The following is a 16491-nucleotide window of genomic DNA, read 5'->3' on the forward strand; positions in this document are numbered from 1 at the left end:
TTTGTTTCATGGTGTGCATTTTTTCAACCGGTTTCTTGATCTTGAAAGCCTAATTTACATCAAAAGTAATGAACTTTAATCAAGTGTCCAAGGTCATCGTCTACATGCCAGTTATAGACGATAACTGTTACATTTCATAAAATAAATCAACAGAAAAAGACTAGAAAAATCTGGAAAGTGACAACCTGCTGCACTCTTGCTCAAGAAAAGAAGTGTTATACAGTTAATGGCGATCGCTCTGATCCAAGAATGACTATGATGCAATCGCCTCTCTCTAGTTATATATGATAGAGGTCACATTATGAAAATAAACACTTCAAAACAATCGTACAGCTGCTATTAAAGTCTCTTTTTTAATGTTTATTTTGTGGGTCCTGCTACTGTCTACTTAGCAGCAGCAAAACTTGAAATTTCATAATTCTGGAACTTCTAAAAGGCTTATTTTGGTCTGTTCTAACCAACATTTTGCATTTTCAAGATGCGCTGAGACTTAACGTGAGGACTTTTCACAGGGTATCAAAGGAACAAAATTTACCTTAGATGTCGTCTGCTTGCGTAAGACTTTGTTTTAATTATCAGTGTTACACATCTCAGCTTTCATTTCCAGAATAGACCGAAACTGCATGTTTGCGTAATGCAGCATTCCTATGGCGGTAGTTAGCTCATGTAAATGAAGATTTCGCAGGATCACTTGGGGTGCCCCAGTCACTCATTTATCCATTATAATACATTTTTATTTGTAATGCATTTAATAATGGGTTTGCAGAATTAGAGCAACGAGCTTACACACAAAAAGAGGGGGACAAGCTTGTTAAGAACCCTGAAACCAAGATTCTTAGACTTTCACAAAGGCTTTATCGCTCTGTATTGGTACTAAATGTGTCTGGAGCAGACGCTGTTATGAGATGATGTTAACTTTCAGTGTTCAGGTGCTGGCTTCCTGACAATAATAAGCTGCCATTGTTTCCCGCAAGTGTCACGTTTGGTAACACGCCCTGCTTAAGCGCGACAAAAACACTCGCGGCTGAGTGAGTGAATGTACACTGTGTACACTGCATACACTTACACGCACATGCATAGTGATAGGATGACAAACATAGATAAGAACAGGCCTTTTCTGTGAACGGAGCACTAAGTGGGAAACCTAATATTGCAATATTGTAGTGTTTCTCAAACATTTTTCACCAAGTACCACCTCAGAAAACACCTGGCTCTCAAGGTACCACCATAATAACCAACATTAAAATACAGTAGCGTAGAAGACCTAAGTATTCATTAAAAACAAGGTAGACCCCCGTAACATTACACACAATGCAAAAACCTCAACAATGACACTCCATATACAGTACATATTTACAAACTTCTTTGGTGTACCACTAGATGGAGCCCACGTACATGATAGAAATGAGGTACCGGTACACCTATACAATCTAATGAATCCCGCTAAATGAGCAGTGTCACTCGGGAGATGTGGTCTAAAACATTAAGATTCGAAAAGCACAGAGAGTGACTTTTCTGCGAATAAACAAGTGAATGGGAAACATTTTCACATGTGGGGAGAAACCAGAAAGACTGTCATCATGGCTGTCAGAAAGTGGCTAAAACTTTGAATCTCAAGTGATGACAATAATACTGAAAGCATCACAGAGTTTTCAGCGATTGGTCAAATATGTGAGAATCTCTATCTAAATAAAGCTTATGAAAATATTTGACAGCGGTCACTTTAAGGGTGTGCTGGCATTGCCCAACCAGATAATAATGAAAGGTGTTTGTGGAATTTCAATTAAACAAGATAATCTCTTACAAGAGGGGTCACCAAAGTTCGGCCATAGGGCCTTTTGGGGCACAAAATTATTATATTACTGTTTTCCAAAAATTCTATTAAACATAGCCTTACTCAGAATTTCACAAGTATTTTTTTAAGTTATTAAAATTGTAGATTTAAAAACATACTTGTACTCATCGAATATTAGACAATAACCAAAAAATGTATTGGACAAAATAGTATTTATATATTATTTGGATAACCTGGACTAATTTAATAATTTATCTAATAACACCAATTATAATAATAAACAATTAAAACATCAGCTCAGTAGGTCATACATGACTGTAATAGTAGAAAAATTAACTGACCTCTCTTTTTAATGTACATTTAACATGCTTGGCATATCTTGGTACAGTATCTTTATTAGTTTTAGCGTGTCAAATCAACAAAAACATCAATATCAATCAATCAATAAAACCACTATCAACAATTTTTTGTATCTACAACCTACTCGAGACCTACTTTAACAGTATCATGTTCTGTTTACCATGAATTGATTAACGTGGACCCCGACTTAAACAAGTTGAAAAACTTATTCGGGTGTTACCATTTAGTGGTCAATTGTACGGAATATGTACTGTACTTTGCAATCTACTAATAAAAGTTTCAATCAATCAATCAAAGTTTCCAGCTGTGGCAAAAGTTAGCAGTAATACTGCATCAATATGACACAACACTGACCCTACCTGCGCCCCCTTCTGAGAGTCCAAACAGTGCATAGAGGTGTACCAGGGGCCGCTTTAAAGTCCGCCACAACCTTACTTTTGAGCCGTTTTTAAGATGGACCATGTTCTGTCTTCTCTCTCTTCTTTATTCCAAGTCAGTAGGTGTCCATGCATAGTGTGGGGAAAAACAAAGGTGGCCCAACATTGGCTGTGAGCTTCACACTATGCAGGAATGCTTCTCGCGCTTATGCGACATGTGGGTTTGTCTATGACGGCCCTGAGCGTCCACATACTGTACATACAGTCGCAATCAAAAGTTTACATACACTTGTAAAGAACATAATGTCATGGCTGTCTTGAGTTTCCAATAATTTCTACAACTCTTATTTTTTTGTGATAGAGCAGTGGTTCTCAACCTTTTTTCAGTGATGTACCCCCTGTGAATTTTTTTTTAATTCAAGTACCCCTATTTAGAGCAAAGCATTTTTGGTTGAAAAAAAGAGATAAAGAAGTAAAATACAGCACTATGTCATCAGTTTCTGATTTAGTAAATTGTATAACAGTGCAAAATATTCCTCATTTGTAGTGGTCTTTCTTGAACTATTTGGAAAAAAAGATATAAAAATAACTAAAAACTTGTTGAAAAATAAACAAGTGATTCAATTATAAATAAAAATTTCTACACATAGAAGTAATCATCAACTTAAAGGGCCCTCTTTGGGGATTGTAATAGAGATCCATCTGGAATCATGAACTTAATTCTAAACATTTCTTCACAAAAAAAGAAATCTTTAACATCAATATTTATGGAACATGTCCACAAAAAATCTAGCTGTCAACACTGAATATTGCATTGTAATGAATGGAATAGCCTACTTGATTTGATGTTCAGTTTATGAACTTACATTCATATTTTGTTGAAGTATTATTCAATAAATATATTTATATTTTTTTCAAATCTCACGTACCCCTTGGCATACCTTCAAGTACCCCCAGGGGTACGCGTACCCCCATTTGAGAACCACTGTGAGTGATTGGAGCACATACTTGTTGGTCACACAAAACATTCATGAAGTTTGGTTCTTTTATGAATGTATTATGGGTCTACTGAAAATGTGAGCAAATCTGCTGGGTCAAAAGTATACATACAGCAATGTTAATATTTGGTTACATGTCCCTTGGCAAGTTTCACTTTAATAAGGCGCTTTTGGTAGCCAACCACAAGCTTCTGGCAAGCTTCTGGTAGAATTTTTGACCACTCCTCTTGACAAAATTGGTGCAGTTCAGCTAAATGTGTTGGTTTTCTGACATGGACTTGTTTCTTCAGCATTGTCCACACGTTTAAGTCAGGACTTTGGGAAGGCCATTCTAAAACCTTAACTCTAGCCTGACTTTTGACGTGTGTTTGGGGTCATTGTCCTGTTGGAACACCCAACTGCGCCCAAGACCTAACCTCCGGGCTGATGATTTGAGGTTGTCCTGAAGAATTTGGAGGTCATCCTCCTTTTTCATTGTCCCATTTACTCTCTGTAAAGCACCAGTTCCATTGGCAGCAAAACAGGCCCAGAGCATAATACTACCACCACCATGCTTGACGGTAGGAATGGTGTTCCTGGGATTAAAGGCCTCCCCCTTTCTCCTCCAAACATATTGCTTGGTATTGTGGCCAAACAGCTAAATTTTTGTTTCATCTGACATCATATGGACAAAGATAAGACCTTCTGGAGGAAAGTTGGAAGTGTAACAACAACAATTTGGAGTAAATCTAAGAAAAGAGGGTAGACCAAGCTCAATGGGAGACTTCTTAAGGAATCTGCTGCGAAACAAGTCACATATCCTCTATATCAATGATTCTCAAACTGTGGTACATGTACTTGGTGATACGCCAAAGAATCACTTGATTAAAGTACAGTGTTTTATTTTACTATATTCAAACACAGTGTTACTGTTCAAACTGTGTGTAATGTTACAGTGGCCAAAATATTAAATATACTTGTTTTTAATTAATACTTAGGCCTACTACGCTACTGTATTTTAATGTTGGTCATTAGGATAGGACAGACTTATTTATCCCACAGTGCAGGTTTTTACATCGAGGTACAAAGGTAAAAAAACAAATAATGTTTTTTATGGTGGTTCTTGGATAGACAAGTGTTTTCTAAGGTGGTACTTAGTGAGAAAAGTTTGAAAACCACTGCTCTATATGACAGAAGCGCTGTGTTGTTTTTAAGGCTCTACTGCAAAAAGGCTAGTCAAAGATATTCTTTGTCAGTGGTCCCCAGCCTTATACTACATTATCATAACACCAATATGAACTCACCTTACTGCAGAACCAGTGGGACCCCATCATTGTTTCCCTGCTATTCATTTTTCTGGCTTACTGTAACTGCGCGCAATGATGGAGGAGGCTCAATAAAGAGTGACAGTGTGACGCATGGGGAGATGTGGGCTATCTTTCAAAATAATATACCCGAAAGACATAAACATTTTTTACAACCTGGTACGAATTTGGGAACCACTGCTCTATATGACAGGAACACACAGTAGTTTTTAAGAATCAACCACAAAAAGGCGAGTCAAAGATCCTTAAGGTAAACATGACAGGAATGCATTTGAGTTATTAGGAATGTGCAATAAAATGCCAGTCAGAGATCCTCGATATTACACGAGTGTGCTGTTGTTTTTAAGAATCTACTGAAATAAGGCTAGTCACAGATCCTTTATAGGACAGGTGTACACTGCAGTTTTTAAGACTATGCAAAAACACGTATGAAGGATCTTGTATGTGACATGAGTTTTCAGATGTTTTTTTAATCTACTGCAGAAACGCTTGGTAGATCCTGCATACTCACTGTAGTGCACTACGGTTTTTAAAAATCTACTACAAAAAAAGCTAGTCAAAGATCCCAAATATGACAGGAGCGCACTGCTGTTTTTACTAATCTATGACAAAAATGCAAGTCAATTTTCTGGCTCTGCTTTAGGAATCTGCTATAAATGCCCGAGTCAAAGATCCTACATATGACAGGAGCACACTGCTGTTTAATCAATCAACCTAAAAAAGGCTGGTCAAATATTCTATAGCTATAGGTAATAAATATGACAGGAATGCACTGCTGTTTTTAGGAATGTGCAACGTGCCTCTATATGACAGGAGTGTGCTGTTGTATTTAAGAATCGACTGCAAAAAGTTTGGTCAGAGATCCTTTATATGACAGTAGTTTGCTGCTGTTTTGAGGAATCTATGTAAAAAATATTAATCAATAATTTTTCTGCGTTTTCTGCTGTTTTTAGGAATCTGCTGTAAAAAAAAACCACTGTCATATATTCCTACATTAGACAGGGGCACACTGTTGTTTTTAACTTCAAAAAGCTTTACTAACATGCTTAATAGAACCGGAATGCACAGCTGTTAAGAATGTACAACAAACATGCTATTCACAGATCTTTTATAGCAGCGGTCCCCAACGTTTTTTGCACCACGGACCGGTTCAATGAAGGCATTATTTTCAGGGACCGGCTTTCCACCTGTACGAGATAAATACAGCAAAAATAAGTGCATGAAAAATAAAACTCACTATAACGCTGAAATAGTGGGAGCCATGGGTTTGTTTCTTTGCAATGAGATCCCCAGCAGACGGAAATCAGCCTTCCGCTACAATCTGTCACATTTATATTTTATATTTTCATTAACAGGCATTGTATCACAAATATAACAAATGGCAACATCCTATAAGGATTTTCATTGTACATCTATAAACAAGCTTATTGGGGTGTCTAGTGGGACAGGCGAAAGTTAAGTAGGAGAAAATGCAGTCGTTTATAAATAATTTAATGTTTCTGTGCGGCCTGGCAGCAAATGCGTCAAGGACCGGTACCGGTCCCCGGACCGGTGGTTGGGGACCACTGCTTTACAGGACAGGAGTGTGCTGCTGTTTTTAGGAATCTCCTGCAAAACCACTTATGAATTATTTTGTTTGTGACATGAGTTTTCTGCTGTTTAGTATTTCTGCTGCAGGAACGCGAGTCACAAATCCTCTCTGTTCACTGGAGTGTATTGCTGTTTTTTAAAACTATTACAAAAAAGGCAAGTCAAAAATCCCAAATATGCACTGCTGTTTTTAGGAATTTCTCCAAAGCTGCACTGAAGCGAACCAACAGGCCCTCCAGCGAGTGGTTAAAGCGGCGGGGAAAATTACAAGGACGATACTCCCAGAGATGAGTGCCATGTACACAACTCGCTGCCTAAAGCGAGTACATAACATCCTGAAGGACAGATACCACCCAGCACATGGTCTCTTCAACCTGCTACCCTCTGGAAGGAGGTATAGATCGATTCGTGCCAGGACCACCAGAATGTCTCACAGTCTGTATCCCCAGGCTGTGAGACTGCTAAATGAACAGCCTTCCCCTTTGCTGCCCCGGACCATCTTATTACCTCACTCTTCACCACCTCAATAATTGTGCTCTGGACATTGCACTGCAGCAACATCAACGTAACACCCATCAGACATCTGACTGTTCCCACCCCCACACCCCCCTATTCGCAATCTTCTTGACAATGCTAAACTGTAAACTATGGTCAACCTGCACTTCAATGCAGTTTCTATGCCGCTAGACAAAGCTCAAACAAAATCTCGTTGACATGTATGACTTAAGTGTTATTATGACAATGACAATAAAGGAATTGATTGATTGATTGATTGATTGAAAGACATGCACCTGGGGATAGGTTCATTGGCAACACTAAATTGGCCTAGGTTGTGAATGTGAGTGTGAATGTTGTCTATCTATCTGTGTTGGCCCTGCGATGAGGTGGCGACTTGTCCAGGTTGTACCCGAATGCGGCTTGAGATAGGCTCCAGCACCCTCCGTGACCCCGATAGGGACAAGCGGTAGAAAATGGATGGATGGATTGATATTCCAAAAATTCCAGTCACTAATCTTCTGCGTTTTCTACTCTTTTTAGAAGTCTGCTGTACAAACCATTGCCAAATATTCTACATATGACAGGAGCAAAATGTTGTTTCCAGGAATCTGATACCAAAACAAAGATATTATATAGAAGGGTGTACCAGCAGTGGTATTCACACCAAAGTTAAATAATCACTGCTCTAGGACAATAATACATAAAAGTGGTATTGGGGTATTTTTTGACAAAAAGTGACTACCAAACAACTGTCTTACCTTGCAACTGCTGCTGCTCCAAGGACAGCGTCTCCAGCGTGTAGGTGCAGAACTCCAGGTTCTCCATGACCTGCAATTGGGCCATGTCATCTTCTTCCTCCTCCAACATGGCCCTGAGCTCCTCAGCAGTGCGTGCGTACGCCTCCATCTCGTTCTCTACATCCTGTAGACGTAGCAACAGCTGGCAATTCTCCTCCTGCTCCCTCTGCCTTTGAATCTCCAGCTCCAGCTCTTTCTCTTGATCTTTCTCAGTTTCGGACTGGAGTTGGAGCTGGCGTTCCTGGGCGTCCGCGAGGTCACCAAAGTCTTCTGCCTGTGTGTCTGTTATTTGATCAAATATGTTTAAAGTGGGTTCAAAGAAGATCGGGTTGTTGAGAGAGTTGGTGGGTGGAGGAACAGGAGGAGTCAGTCTTGGGGACCGAGGAGGTGGACGCGGAGCAGGGCGTGTCGGTTTGCTGGCCGGAGGGGCTTGGAGACGAATGACTCGAGGTCGCGGAGGAGGAGGGCGAAGGGTCCTGCGCCTCTCTAATGAAGAGGAAGCAGAGGTGGACGCTGGGGAGCCCCGCATGATGTCGCTCTCATCGCTATAGTCCAAAATAGAGAAATGTCTCGAAGCACCGGACGTCAAGCTTTTCTCAAACTCAAACAGCTGCTGGGACAGTTTGGCTTCCAAGTCGCTGGCGGACGTCAGCAGGGCGTCAAAGGCGATGGATGCCGGCGTGACATTGTTGGAGCCCAGGGTCCTCTGCAGCTGATGTGTCTGCTTCTTCTCCTTATTACTCTCAACGAGGCTGTTTAAGACTTGTCCGAGAGTTGCGCTTCTGTTGAAAGCGGTGGTGCCACCCACTGGCTGTCTGCGAGAGTTCCGCCTGTCTTTGGACCAAGCATGGTGCCTGCTTGGAAGGGTTAGGCTGTGGGTTAACTTAGTCGGCAAAGGCTGTGCGCTACCATTCGCGTAGATTTTCTTATTTGTGTTCGGAGTCAAACCATTGTGGTGGTTTTGGCTTCGTGCAGGCAGGCTAGGCCGAGGAGGTGGAAGTCTAGGCCTGGCTGGCGGCATAGATTTGGGTCTTTCTGGTCTTTGATTGGTTGTTTGGGATTCAGGATGGCTTTGGGATTTCTTGCTTTCACTTGGCCATCTCTGCTCGTCACTGGTCTCAAAGTAGTCCAAGTCCCATACGGTATGATCTTCATAAGGTATTAACTTAGGGGCATTCGCAGAAGGATCCGAGCTGTATTCGAAAGTGTTCTCCTTCTCTTCCTCTGGTTCTACAATATGTGTTTCCTCTGCCATTTTGTGCTCGTCTAGTTTGACAAACCGATGAGGAAAAATCCCGCGGCGCCCTCTCAGCATCCCCTCCAGCCAGCCGTCTTCCAAGGTGTTTAAAACACGTATGCGCTCGCCCACGTCAAAGTCCAGCTCACTGGGCTCCATGGCGCGAAATTCATATAGCGCCACTCCATAGACAGCACCTTCCTCCTCTTCATCTTCTTCTTTCAGCTCTTCTACCTCCCTTTCTTCAATGGCTTCCTCTTCTCCTTCGTCGTCATTGCTCAAATACTGGCACTCTTCAGGCTCCTGGGGAGATCGAAGAGGTCCCAGGTTTTCCACGAACCCCTCCGGGAAGATCCCTCTGCGTCCCTCCAGCTCCCCCTCGTACCAGCCGGGCTCAGGAAGCCCTGTGATGGTGATCAAGTCCCCCTCACGGAAGTCCAGCTCCTCGTTCAGCTGCGCGTGGAGGCTCATGAGAGCCCGGGCCTGGCCTAGGGCGTATGGCGGGAGGTCGGAAGCCTGAGCCTGGGCTGAGCGCTTGGATAGTTGCCTGGAGCGGCAGGAAAGGCTCAGCTCTTTCGCGCAGGATGTGGGGAAGGCGCCACGGGTGCCCCAGGCGTTACAACCACGAAGCCAGGTTTCCCCAAGGTCCATGGACTCTGCTGTGTCGCTGACTACGACATCACCTTAAAAACATAGAATAAAGAAAACATTTGAAGAAGACATGTATTGATTTTTTACAGTAATTTGTGGCGCCTCTTGAATTCAAAATGCTTTGGAAGAAACGCAAACATACATGTAATACAGATATCCACAAAGTTGTTTATTCATTAGACAAATGGTCAATGATTTTATGTTAGGTGCCATTGCGAAGGCATTTTGCTTGATGGCGGCCATGTTTTTCAAACAAACTTGCTCAAAACTTACACACATGCTTGTCAGTCTCCTAAAGGTTTTTGTGGCCCTAAACAAATCTGTTTGTAGCCCCATTTAGGTCTTTAATATTATTGGTGTAACATGGTAGGGGTTATAAGGCTGACTGCAGCCTTGTTAGTACTATAATGCAGTCGTCCCTTGCCACATTGGCTTCAAAGTTTGCGGCTAATATAAGGTGACTATGTGGTTGGTTATTTCATGTCAATAGGGCTTTCTTAATGTTAAAAACATATTAAGAAAGTTGTAAACAGATTTGTTAAGCTCCAGCAATTAAAATATTTAATTTGTGATGAATAATTTGTACTTAGCGGAAATTCGGCCTGGTTCGGAACCAATTAACTGTGATAAACACCATAGGCGACCAGAAGTAGATTTGGCTATGGGGTGTGTGCAAAAAAGACACAACACAACCAAAAATGCAGTTCAAATGTGTTTGTAATTAGATATTAAGAAAAAATAAATTATTAGGACTGCAGACCATTTTTGTTTTTTACTAGTTATTGTGTTGTTTTCTGTCTTATTTATTAATATTAATTATATTATTCTCTCAATGTTACAATTTTATTAACTTATTTATGTATTATTTATATTTTATTTTTGCATATATTTCATCATATGTTTCATACTATTTTTTAGATGCAGTTAATTTTAGCTATTCTCCAGTGTGGACGCCTCAAAGGTGGCTTTTTTTCCTCAAATCCTCAGTGCCATGCCATGTTTGTTATTGTCAATAGTGTGTGTGTGTGTGTGTGTGTGTGTGTGTGTGTGTGTGTGTGTGTGTGTGTGTGTGTGTGTGTGTGTGTGTGTGTGTGTGTGTGTGTGTGTGTGGTGTTTTCTCTTCTTTCTTTATTTTGTACAGCACTTTGTTTGCCACTTGCCTGTGTAAGAAAAGTGCTATGTAAATAATGCTTGATTATATATTAATATTTGACAAGTTATGTAAAGATTTTTTATATATTTCAAATAATCACGTATGAACAATTAAGTAAAATTCAGTTCAAATATGTTCGATAGTCATGTCTTTATATTCCAAATAATGACCTAAGTTTACAGGAAAATGTTAAAAAAAATAAGTTGATCGGTCCAAAGGTAAAAGAAAAGTGTTCAATATCTCCTACTGCAGTGAAGCAAATTCAAAACTGCTATGCCGCTTCAATATTAATTGGATAAACTAAACTAACACAATAAATGGGCATAAACTATGAATCAACAAATTTTCTTTAGACACTAAATCCTTAGAGAAAAGGTTTGGCTAAAATATAGACTTAAATAGTATGGTCGTTTCAGAAATATGGGTGTCAATCTGTCACGATGACCGCGTCCAAAGCGATGCTAAATTAGCAATTATCTCTATGAGCTTTTGAATGGAGAAGGCCATAATGCTGCCTGCTATAAACCAAACTAAAACTATTACAAAGGACATGTTGACTCACCGCTGAGTATAAGTTTAGCAGAAACAAAGTACAATTTTATTTATGAGGCAATTCAGGCCGGCCCTGCCTAAAGGTGTGTACCTAACTTGGTGGTGATTCATTAAAACATCATAAAGTTACAGTGGGTGATTCATAAAATGTCTTGAGCTGTGTGAGAATTTTCAAGTCAATCGACATATGGGGTTTAATAACAGCATCACTGTGCGGTGTATTTGTCAACTAAATAATAGTACATATAACATAGTAGGAGTGCATGATTTGACACATTTTTTACAATGCAAGTTGGCCCTGCAAAGTTATTTATTTATTGACATAAGTAGGGGATTTAGAGCAATGTTAGAAGTTATGGGGGTCACATTCCAAAGACCATGCAGCTCCACCCCCCATTGTGTCCGCGAGGAGCAAAACTGGAACGCAGCCAACGTGGAGCATGGAATACGGCAAACAGGAAATTAATGTTTCATGGACAACTATTGAAGACTATTTCCTATTATGACAAAACAACATAATAATCTGCTCATTTAAACATGCAATCACACTTTGAGGAACTAATACGACTACAACTACTGCTAGAATTTTGTGCATGATTAAAAAGACCAGCAATTACCAGGATAAAGGATCTTTGCAAACATCATTGTCATCTAGTTTTTGAAGGGGAGCCAAAAAATATGAAATTATGTTGAGAAGGAAATTGAAAACAAAAACAGGGGAGTTTTACACGAGCATTTGATGACATCTAGTGGAGAGTTTGGGGAAAAGCTAAACAAAGGCACATCACACACACAAAAACACTTTACCTGACGGCAATGACATCAATAAGTTATGCTAAGTAAGAAAACAATGTTGATTAGACTAAATTTAACAATATATTCAGTTTCCGTCAGATGGATATAGTACCTCTCTTCAGGGAAAGACTTCCTGTCTCTGTGGAGCTGAAATCATTGATGCACACATACAGTCGGTCTCCAGGCTTGGTGCTGGGAATGGTGACCTTCTCCACAAAGGTGCTGGGAAACTGACCTGAAAGCAGCACATAGCGGGAAATCCCAACTTCCTTAGTGCATTAGTTTAAAACATGATCTTTAGTCATACTAGTCATGCTCGCAGACAAATCTATTAATATCCCCGACGTGACATGCTAATGAATGAATGAATGAATAAATGAATAAATGAAATAAGTTCATTTCGGTCATATAATCAACCATTTTGTGACAGTACAGATTATACATATTTAACAATCATACACATTTACACACAAAAAGAAAAGAAAAAGACTGACCGAAAAGGAATAGGCTGAAGCCAAGGCTTATTTTTGCTTATCCTATACCTTCACTGAAAATAAGATTACCTGGAACATCAACAATCAAAAAATCAATGGGATGAAAGTAATTGTTACTATATTTTATAATTTTCTATTATTTCACCTTTCAAGGCTTTCTTAAACCTTAAAGGGGAACATTATCACCAGACCTATGTAAGCGTCAATATATACCTTGATGTTGCAGAAAAAAGACCATATATTTTTTTAACCGATTTCCGAACTCTAAAAGGGTGAATTTTGGCGAATTAAACGCCTTTCTAATATTCGCTCTCGAAGCGATGACGTCACAACGTGACGTCACATCGGGAAGCAATCCGCCATTTTCTCAAACACCGAGTCAAATCAGCTCTGTCATTTTCCGTTTTTTCGACTGTTTTCCGTACCTTGGAGACATCATGCCTCGTCGGTGTGTTGTCGGAGGGTGTAACAACACGAACAGGGACGGATTCAAGTTGCACCAGTGGCCCAAAGATGCGAAAGTGGCAAGAAATTGGACGTTTGTTCCGCACACTTAACCGACGAAAGCTATGCTACGACAGAGATGGCAAGAATGTGTGGATATCCTGCGACACTCAAAGCAGATGCATTTCCAACGATAAAGTCAAAGAAATCTGCCGCCAGACCCCCATTGAATCTGCCGGAGTGTGTGAGCAATTCAGGGACAAAGGACCTCGGTAGCACGGCAAGCAATGACGGCAGTTTGTTCCCGCAGACGAGCGAGCTAAACCCTCCTGGATGTCTTGGCTCACACCGTCCCGAAGATGATCAAAAGAAGAATATCGACCCTAGCTTCCCTGGCCTGCTGACATGAGGGTTTGTCTACAGAATATATTAATTGATGAAAATTGGGCTGTCTGCACTCTCAAAGTGCATGTTGTTGCCAAATGTATTTCATATGCTGTAAACCTAGTTCATAGTTGTTAGTTTCCTTTAATGCCAAACAAACACATACCAATCGTTGGTTAGAAGGCAATCGCCGAATTCGTCCTCGCTTTCTCTCGTGTCGCTGGCTGTCGTGTCGTTTTCGTCGTTTTCGCTTGCATACGGTTCAAACCGATATGGCTCAATAGCTTCAGTTTCTTCTTCAATTTCGTTTTCGCTACCTGCCTCCACACTACAACCATCCGTTTCAATACATTCGTAATCTGTTGAATCGCTTAAGCCGCTGAAATCCGAGTCTGAATCCGAGCTAATGTCGCTATAGCTTGCTGTTCTTTCTGCCATGTTTGTTTGTGTTGGCTTCACTATGTGACGTCACAGGAAAATGGACGGGTGTTTATAACGGTGGTTAAAATCAGCCACTTTGAAGCTTTTTTTAGGGATATTGCGTGATGGGTAAAATTTTGAAAAAAACTTCGAAAAATATAATAAGCCACTGGGAACTGATTTTTAATGGTTTTAACCATTCTGAAATTGTGATAATGTTCCCCTTTAAAGAACTACATGTCTTCAACTCATCACTGAGCTCGTTCCACCATTTAACTCCTAAAACTGAAATACATTTGTATTTTATATCCGTTCTTACTTTACCCATTTCAAAATCAATACCCCCCGTAAAACATACTCAAACGATCAATCAGATGGGGCCCTTACCTGTGACACCATCCTTGTTACCGAGCAACCAGAACTCATCCACAACACTGAGCACCTCGATGACATCGCCGGTGAAGAGGGGTAGTTCCTCAGAGACGCTGGGGAGGAACTCGAACACGGCACGCACCACCGACCCTGGTTCCATCACTCATAACCTGTGCGAGGGGACATGGCCAATAGTTACACACAATTCTCCATGAAACTCAACAAATGGCATTGGACTAACTAATTCCACGGCTTGGCTATAAGGGAATATGAGAGGGAGGAATGGCATTTCCCCAAGAGTCAATGAGGCTTCTGTTAAGAATGATGGAGGAGGGTGGGAGGGTTTGGTGGAGGAACACGTCCAAGCATCCCTTAAGTGCTACTGCCACTGGTTAGACACCTGGCTATCCTGAACGTGCTTAGGGAATTAAATGGCGGATAAGTAGGGAAAAGTAATAATGGCACTAAAATCACTATAATTATGTACAAAAACTGTTATTTATAAACATTAGCCCTCCATCATTGCCGCTGTGCGTTTTCCAGAAATGACTTCCTACAGGCTTCTTTCTGAATGGCTACCTTCCATTTGGTTGCACCGATGGAATGCTTTCACTCATCCGCAAACTTCAGGGTGGGTACAGGCTGGTGTAGGGGCGTGGTGACGGAAACACCTCCTAGGTAACACATGAGCCAATCACCACGCCCCTACACCAGCCTGTACCCACCCACTCTGTGCCCTATATAAACCATGGTATGCGAATGCTCCCATTAAAATCTCCTGATGATTGAGGGTACCCCCCCTCATGAAACAGGCCTGTAGAGATGAAATAGTCTTGTGATTTTTTTTCCCACACATACATATATTGCGCTCTACTACGGTATCGAGCACTATTTTTTGGATAACCTTATTAAGACATATACTCCGCTCCAAATTGACATTTGTTGAGCACTGTACGACGATCAGAAATGGAAAAATTCAACATCGACTACTCCACGAAGAACATTCCCATACCCGCGCAGAATGACTACAAGCTAAGGCTCATAGAAAAGACGGAACACTTCCTAAGAAGGATGCGGTGGAAAGCACATTTTTTCCTCCACCCTGAAACAAAAGGAACGCAAAAGAAAACTTACGGATTCAAATCTACCAAGAACCCACCCACAGTTGAGGAACTAAAGGATTTTGAGAACGACATGCTCAAAATGATACAATCAGTCAAATTCAAGCCAATCCGCAACCCACTCCTCACCAAGCTGAAAAATGACAAGGAGCGCATCAAGAAAGTAAACAACCTCATCATAGCTGCCGATAAAACCACAAACTTCTACAGAATGGACATACCAGAACATCACACCTTACTGAGCAGAAGCATCACCAAATCATACAAAAAAGCGCAACCCAACACCTTACAGAACATCCACCTGGAAAATAAAAGGATCGCGGCTGAACTGGACATTGAAGACAGGGTGGACGCCACAGCCAACAAGGAAGCCTTCATCACATTGAAGGACCACAAACCCAACTTCGCAAATAACCCAACATGCCGACTAATAAACCCAACTAAATCTGAAATAGGAAAAATCAGCAAAATAATCCTGGACAGAGTCAACACAAAAATCAAGGACAAAACACCACTCAACCAATGGAGAAATACAGCAGCAGTAATCAAATGGTTCAACAACATCCAAGACAAACAACAGCACAACTTTATCTCCTTTGATATCGAAGAATTTTACCCTTCCATCACGCAAGACCTACTGACTCAAGCACTAGACTTCGCCTCAGACTACGACTCAATCACAGGCAACGAAAGAAACATCATCATCCACGCAAAAAACTCCATTCTCATCCACAACAGTACACCATGGCAAAAAAAGAACAATGCAACATTTGACGTCACTATGGGAAGTTTTGACGGAGCAGAAACGTGTGAACTCGTTGGGAGTTTCCTCCTCTCCCAGCTCGCTAGCCTCAATCTGAACCTTGGTATTTACCGTGATGACGGACTGGCAGTGTGTCGCGCCTCGCCAAGGAGCAGCGAGAATACCAAGAAGCGCATATGCCAAATTTTCAAAGAGAACGGCCTACGGATCACGATTGAAGCCAACAAGCAAACCGTCAACTTCCTTGACGTCACTTTCAACCTGAGAAATAACAGCTACCAACCATTCACGAAACCCAACACAACACTCCAATACGTGCACCATGACAGCAACCATCCACCCACCACCACGAAAAGAATACCTACCGGAATCAATAAAAGGCTATC

General features: G+C 41.0%; 1 protein-coding gene across 2 annotated transcripts in view; it reads right to left on the reverse strand.

Moving 5' to 3' along the window:
- The window catches only part of dnmbp (dynamin binding protein), a 92084-nt gene that overhangs the window by 46329 nt on the left and 29264 nt on the right, over positions 1-16491 (reverse strand). For both annotated transcript variants that reach the window (XM_061966688.2, XM_061966689.2), the window contains exons 2-4: positions 14237-14391; positions 12220-12342; positions 7681-9639 (exon numbers count right to left, since the gene is read on the reverse strand). In XM_061966688.2, the coding sequence (XP_061822672.2) occupies positions 7681-9639; positions 12220-12342; positions 14237-14381 (2227 nt within the window). In that variant the 5' untranslated portion in view covers positions 14382-14391. The remainder of the gene's footprint in view (positions 1-7680; positions 9640-12219; positions 12343-14236; positions 14392-16491) is intronic.

The sequence above is a fragment of the Nerophis lumbriciformis genome, linkage group LG11 (assembly GCF_033978685.3).
Source record: "Nerophis lumbriciformis linkage group LG11, RoL_Nlum_v2.1, whole genome shotgun sequence".
NCBI lineage: Eukaryota > Metazoa > Chordata > Actinopteri > Syngnathiformes > Syngnathidae > Nerophis > Nerophis lumbriciformis.